The 6,354-nt window shown below is 31.6% G+C and overlaps 1 protein-coding gene across 2 annotated transcripts; it reads right to left on the minus strand.

The window, feature by feature from the left end:
- Positions 1 to 2,331: 2,331 nt before the first annotated feature.
- LOC100817575 (transmembrane protein 222-like) lies at positions 2,332 to 6,011 on the minus strand. 2 transcript variants are annotated; one of them, NM_001254223.2, is made up of 4 exons: positions 5,624 to 6,011; positions 4,495 to 4,577; positions 4,030 to 4,404; positions 2,332 to 3,041 (listed from the first exon to the last, which is right to left on the minus strand). In NM_001254223.2, exons 3-4 carry the CDS (start codon positions 4,312 to 4,314, stop codon positions 2,619 to 2,621), a joined length of 708 nt encoding a protein of 235 aa, NP_001241152.1. In that variant the 5' UTR covers positions 4,315 to 4,404; positions 4,495 to 4,577; positions 5,624 to 6,011; the 3' UTR covers positions 2,332 to 2,618. The 2 variants fall into 2 exon arrangements, with proteins under 2 accessions (NP_001241152.1, XP_040864749.1); XM_041008815.1 differs by having other exon boundaries at positions 2,487 to 3,041; positions 4,030 to 4,577; positions 5,624 to 5,944.
- Between the last annotated feature and the right edge of the window lie 343 nt (positions 6,012 to 6,354).

A 6,354-nucleotide genomic window follows, 5' to 3' on the forward strand; every position in this document is an offset into this window, starting at 1 on the left:
CGGAGTATATGGAATTAAGTTCGACAATAGAGTAGGGTTTTAACTCAGAGGTGAAATAGGAGACCATATTATCCCTTAAGTCACACGGTTTAAATATCTTGGTTCGGTAATATAGGATGATGGGGAAATTGAAGGGCATGTGAATCATCGCATTCAAGCAGGATGGATGAAATGGAGAAAAGCATCGGGGATGTTATGTGATGCAAAGGTACCGATCAAGCTAAAGGGAAAGTTTTATCGGACTGCGGTAAGACCGGCGATTTTGTACGGAACAGAATGTTGGCCGGTCAAGAGCCAACATGAGAATAAAGTAGGTGTATCGGAGATGAGGATGTTCCGGTGGATGTGTGGTAAGACTCGACAGGATAAAATTAGAAACGAAGCTATTAGAGAGAGGGTTGAAGTAGCGCCTATTGTAGAGAAGATGGTGGAAAATAGACTTAGGTGGTTTGGGCATGTAGAGAGAAGACCGGTAGACTCTGTAGTGAGGAGAGCAAACCAGATGGAGAGAAGACAAACAATTCGAAGCAGAGGAAGACCCAAAAAGACTATAAGAGAGGTTATCAAAAAGGATCTCGAACTTAATGATTTGGATAGAAGTATGGTACTTGATAGAACATTATGGCGGAAGTTGATCCATGTAGCCGACCCCACCTAGTGGGATAAGGCGTTGTTGTTGTTGTTGTTGTATCATTTCAATATCAAGACATGCCACGAGTACAAGTAGAAGGCTCCTCGGTAGCAATTTTTTTAGGTACATTATCTCCCACACAAGCCAAATTTCTTTTTGGTTCCATAGGTTGTTAGTGCACATCTTATAAAGAAATGTATAATTAAGAGGAACTAATTTTTAGTATACACTTGTAATGGATGGTTGAAATTAAAGTAAAACTACTATTGGACATCGTTTTATATTGATGAAAAATATAAAAATCATATTCATTTTTAATTCCTTTTTATAATTATAAATAGCCCTAATTGCTTGTTATTTTTTTAATCAAAATTAAATAAATGCAAAAAATTTAATAAATTTTTTATTTTTGTTTTAAAAATATATATTATGTTAACCTTAATGCATTTTAATGATATTAGACAATTTTAAATTTTATAAATATAATCTATACAATATTATAATGTGAACTTCTACTCTTACGATGAATTTTACGATAAAATTATTTAATAAAATATTAAATGATATAAGTATAACAAAAACATTTAATTGGAATGCACGGTAGTAAAATACCAAAAAAAAAAAAAAAGAATGCACGGTAGTATAAATTTTTTTCATACTGTTATTTTAAAAATTACCTCTAAAAATTTCTTATTGATTACCAGTATGAAAATCTTAACATTAAGCTTTAACATAAAACGGTATAAACTGATTTTTCCTTGTATTGTACATTTACAATAGTCAAAATTAAGTTTCTCGCGTTATATTATGTTCATAACATGTAATTATAATATAAGCTCAAATATTGTTTTTTTATCCTTATAAAATACGAGATTTTCTTTTTAGTTCTTTAAAGAATTTTTTTTTATAATTTTTTTAAAGGTTTTTGTTTTGATTTTAATCCTTTAAAGATTTTATTTTGACTTTAATCCTTTTAAGATTTTTTTATCCAGTAACAATGACATAAGTGAGATCTTGACTTGTGTCATCAACAAAATAAAAATGTAAGTTTTGTTTTGTAGGCTGTTTTTAATTCTCGTTTGTTAAAAAAAAATTAATGACATTAAATTAGTTGATGAAAAATTTAAAAACATAATTTACTAAAAAAAGTTACATGACAATAGGATTAAAATAAAAAAATTTAAATATTTACTATAACAATTTTTTTTAAAGGACTAAAATAAAAAATATCTTATTTTATAAAAGATTAAAAACATATTTAAACTTATAATATATAAATCTATAGATGTTTATACAAATAATTTATTTCTTTCTACCACTGTACATATAGATCAACTGACAATTTATTTTAGCTTAACCATCTTGAATGGTTTGATTTCAACTAATTGTCTGGAAATAATAAAATAAAAGAACAATTTCTAACAAGTTCAATGTGTACTCATTGCTTTCGAATTCTTAAAATTATTTTTTTAACTTAAATATATTTTTAGTCCTTCAAACATTGGATACTTTGAGATACGCCTTTTTAGGGTCTCAAATTAATATTTGTATATTTTAGTCTTCAAATTTGCAAAATGCTTATTCTAGTCCGTCTTAAGGTAAAAAACTACCACAAATTATGCATCCAAACTACCATAAATCAGTCACGAGGGACTAAAAAAAAACATTTCGCGAATTTGAAAGGCTAAATCAAATGCAAATTTTAATTTGAGGGACTAAAAACATTATTAAAAACATAATTAAGAAACGTGAGAATATGCAACTAGAACAGCTTCCTCATTGGATTCAGGTTGCAGAACAGTTCCACCAATTAGTCAATACAATTGCATAATTCACGGTCTAACGAAGCATCAAGTACACTTTCAAAAGCTATTCCATTAACTTTCCATAAGAGATAACTATTTCTTGTTCCAATATCAACATTTAAACCTGTTATTTGGAGAAGAGGGAACACAAATCATGACCATCTTTCAATTCAAGAGACCATCTAGCACTCTAATAGGTTTCTAAATAGGCAAGTACCCAATAGAAACCACCCTATTAAGAGTAGAGAGAAGGATAGTAACCCAAGTAAGAAGGGCCATCCAACCATAAAAACACCTAAGCAAACAACCACAACAAAAGGCAGAAAAGACCTTACAATTGACCTGAAATCAACCCAGTGCCCCTTAAATATTACCAAAGCTCCTACATTCACCATGTTCCAATTCATTGATCCACCATAACACAGCCGATTCAGACAGTTGGCAACAAACGAGTGGCAGTTGCAAGTGAAAAGGTTGTGAGTTTTGTTCTCAAAATACCGCAAACTTGTCTGTAACGCATCGTCCCATGCGATTGCAGTACCATACTCGGCATGCAGGTAACCGTGCTTGCATGTATGTGCAGATAGGTTAGGGGGGAAGCAACACTGCAACATCTCAGGTTACACAGAATGCCAAATTAGAGTTTATACTTTTAAAGAATTAAAATTGACACCAACCAAAATTTTAAGGGGTACAGGGAAAGGGGAGAGCTTGGCAAATGGATTGTTCTAACTTCTATGGATAAAAAAGTCAACACATCTATAACTGAATTACTTTTCCAAAATCAAGGTCAAATCACCGTACTAAATGAGGGCCCAAATTGGGTGTCAATAATCTGAAATTGTTGGGTGGTAACAAACATAACTATTCAAATTTAGCATGCATGCCCCATTATCTAACAGCTGGTATCACAAACAATCATAAGCACCATATGAGGGGATCAAGCACCAATAACTGTATAAAAACCAATTGCAAACTTAGTGGGCTGATTTGAATTAAGCATCTTTAGAAATCTATCTATTTAGAAATGGCAATTTCAAATATAAGTGTGAGGCCCTATGAGGGGAAAAGGGTAAAATAACAAAAATTTCAGATTCAATTTGATATATGGAAAAGTAAAAGGTAAGGAGTTTCTTATTTCAAATTCAGATTCAATTTGATATATGGAAAAGTAAAAGGTAAGGAGTTTCTTATTTCAAACTAAAAGATTTATATATCTCAAGATGAAACCTATAAGATTCAAATGGGACATGACTTGTAGGTTTTGACTTCAGAGAGCCCTCTAGGTGCAAATGCAACTCATTTCCAACAAGGACATAATCGTCAATATCGCAGTTAGTTATGGTGTTTTCCTAATACATCAATGTTTCACCTAATAGTTTCACATGTAACTACGTTTTGGCCATAGAAGTTCTGTAGTCCCCTAAAACCCCATCACCAACCAAAAACTAAAGTTAGTTGAATTTGGCATAAAACTGTTTTGCAAATTGCAAAGCATGCATGCATTTATGGATGATATGCTAGCATGAAAGAGAACAATCTGTAAGAAAGAAGGCAACAAGAGATTTAGATAATGAACCTGAGAAACAGTACCTGTCTACGATCAAGTTGCAAGTATCTTGCCACTGGACCAAATGCAAAATCATCAACATTCACAAGATATGATCCTGAAAAATCTAAAACAACTCCATCCTCCCTGCAAATGCCAACATGACCAATGAAGGGAGCCAACCATGAGACCACAGGAAGTGGATTCCAAACCAAACAACATGGAAACTTTGCCTTCTTTGGATCAATTGGATCTAGAGGCCACAGCTCATGCTGTATTCTTTGTGTAGAATGTGAATGCTCGACGTCATAACTTGCATTTAACTCCATAGTAAAAATCTACACCACAGCATATAGCTTTACTCAAGTATCTGTGGAGATGCATCACTGTATCAAACTACTCCTCCAGACATCCCAACTCTGTACAATGAAAAGATCAAGTGAGACAGTTATTCCTTCATCAATTTGATAAAATTAATTCAGCAATGACAGACTTTATGGCACAAATACCTAATTTAGAATTGGGTGTATGACCAACTACTGTCCAAATCTCAAAGGAAATAATGGAGGAAATCACAAGTATGCTTTAGGACCTGTAGCACATAAAATAAGGCAGCATCAGATATAAGATAAGCTCAGAGCACAAACATCAACCAAATCTATCCTTGCACAGTATAAATGTTTAGTCAGGAGAATTCACAAGGACAAATATAAAGAAATTTTGGCTACTGATTTGTAACTTTGACACATCAACTACATTGGACTCTCAAAGAGTGCCACATTAATTCTTCCTTACCTGACTCTTCATACCACCTCATCGTACAACTCACAGTGGTAGATGTAGTTTCAATCATTTTAACTACCTACCTTCATCCATGTCACCAACCTATTTACCTAATAGCAACATTTTAAGGTACTACAACATTGCCAATTGCTTTATGAATCAAATCTGCAAGAGTCAAGGTTGGAGATAAAGTACATTCTTACAAAACAGCTCACATGGAGCAAACCCCAAATAAACAGCTGAGGATTGCATCCTTCTTTTGATGGACCAACAACCAAGTGAAAAGACAAAAACAAAGATCTTTTGAAAATACAAATCTACTTTTCCATAATCCATATTATCAATTCTGTAATTATTTTACATTAATAAACTAAACAATTCTCTTGCTTCATATATTTTGAGCTTATTTGCATATATTACTGCAACAAATTTATATCTAAGACGCTGTAAAAAAATTAATTATTAGGTTTTTTCATAACAATCTTTACTTGAATAGGTTGTTGTTTCCCTTCCCACATTTGATATATAGCAACTTAAATAAGGAAACAATTATAAAAATAACCTAAGCGGGCAATTACACACTACTTTGTCACAGAATCCTGTATACCATGCAAGCAATTAACTTTAGGCCCCCAAAATTAACTACAAGAAAAAGATGAAACAAAAAAGAGAAAAAAAAAAGTATTTTCGGATAAAGGGGTGGTATTCTAATGTCCCCATTAATTATATTTGTATGAATACTCGCATTGGAGATATCAAAAAACATATACAGCAGTTCATCAATATGCATAACAAGTCAGAAAAACCAAGGACACATCATTGTCTGAACAGAACTGAGGTGCCCCCAATCCTTACCTGAAGAAAAAGATGAAAGAAAGAATCACAGCACTTAGAAAAGCCAAAAGGGAGTTTGAAGATGCAGAAGAGTTGTTGCTGGGGGTCATTGCAATGGGGGGTGTGATTTATTCTGGGGATGAAGCCACTTAGGAAAAATACAAATCATAATAATATTGCTTCACAAAGTCTACAACCAATTCTCTTTTTGGAAATATAATAATTAAATGCAATGGATTTTTTATTTTATTTTTTATGTTGATTTTAATTATTGTTTGTTTCATTTGGAAAAATGGCTTTCTGATTGTTTTGAAACAGAAGCAAGAGACGGGAAATGGGAAAGGTGCATGAACCCTTCCCTGATTTTTCATTTTTATCTTTCATGGTGGGCCCCTATCATGTCTGTGGAGTTGTTGCATTTCTTTTTTTTTTTTTTATTAAATCTGCCTTTTCATATGTGAAAATATGGTTAATTTGATTTTATATTTTTATATAAATTATTAATTTTGATGTTTGCAAGTTTTTATATGGGTTAATTAAAATGTTTTCCACGGTCAAATAATAAAATATATTGTTAGTATAATTTATAAATAATTATCATAAAATCAACAAAATTATTATAATTTTATAATTAAAAGATAATATAAAAAATTATATTATGAATACATATATTTATTTACTTTTTACATTATATTCACTAAAATATTAATGATTTTGATTTACTTAAATTAGTGTCATCCTTTAATTTAATA

Source organism: Glycine max, chromosome 14 (genome assembly GCF_000004515.6).
Source record: "Glycine max cultivar Williams 82 chromosome 14, Glycine_max_v4.0, whole genome shotgun sequence".
NCBI classification, from domain to species: Eukaryota; Viridiplantae; Streptophyta; class Magnoliopsida; order Fabales; family Fabaceae; genus Glycine; species Glycine max.

What these genes read in the sequence shown, in the direction of transcription:
- LOC100817575 (NM_001254223.2), bottom strand. Translation starts at nt 4,314, where the DNA reads ATGGAGTTAAATGCAAGTTATGACGTCGAGCATTCACATTCTACACAA. An exon ending in TGCAACTTGATCGTAGACAG is followed by an intron (nt 3,042 to 4,029) that starts GTACTGTTTCTC and finishes GAGATGTTGCAG; the next exon opens with TGTTGCTTCCCCCCTAACCT.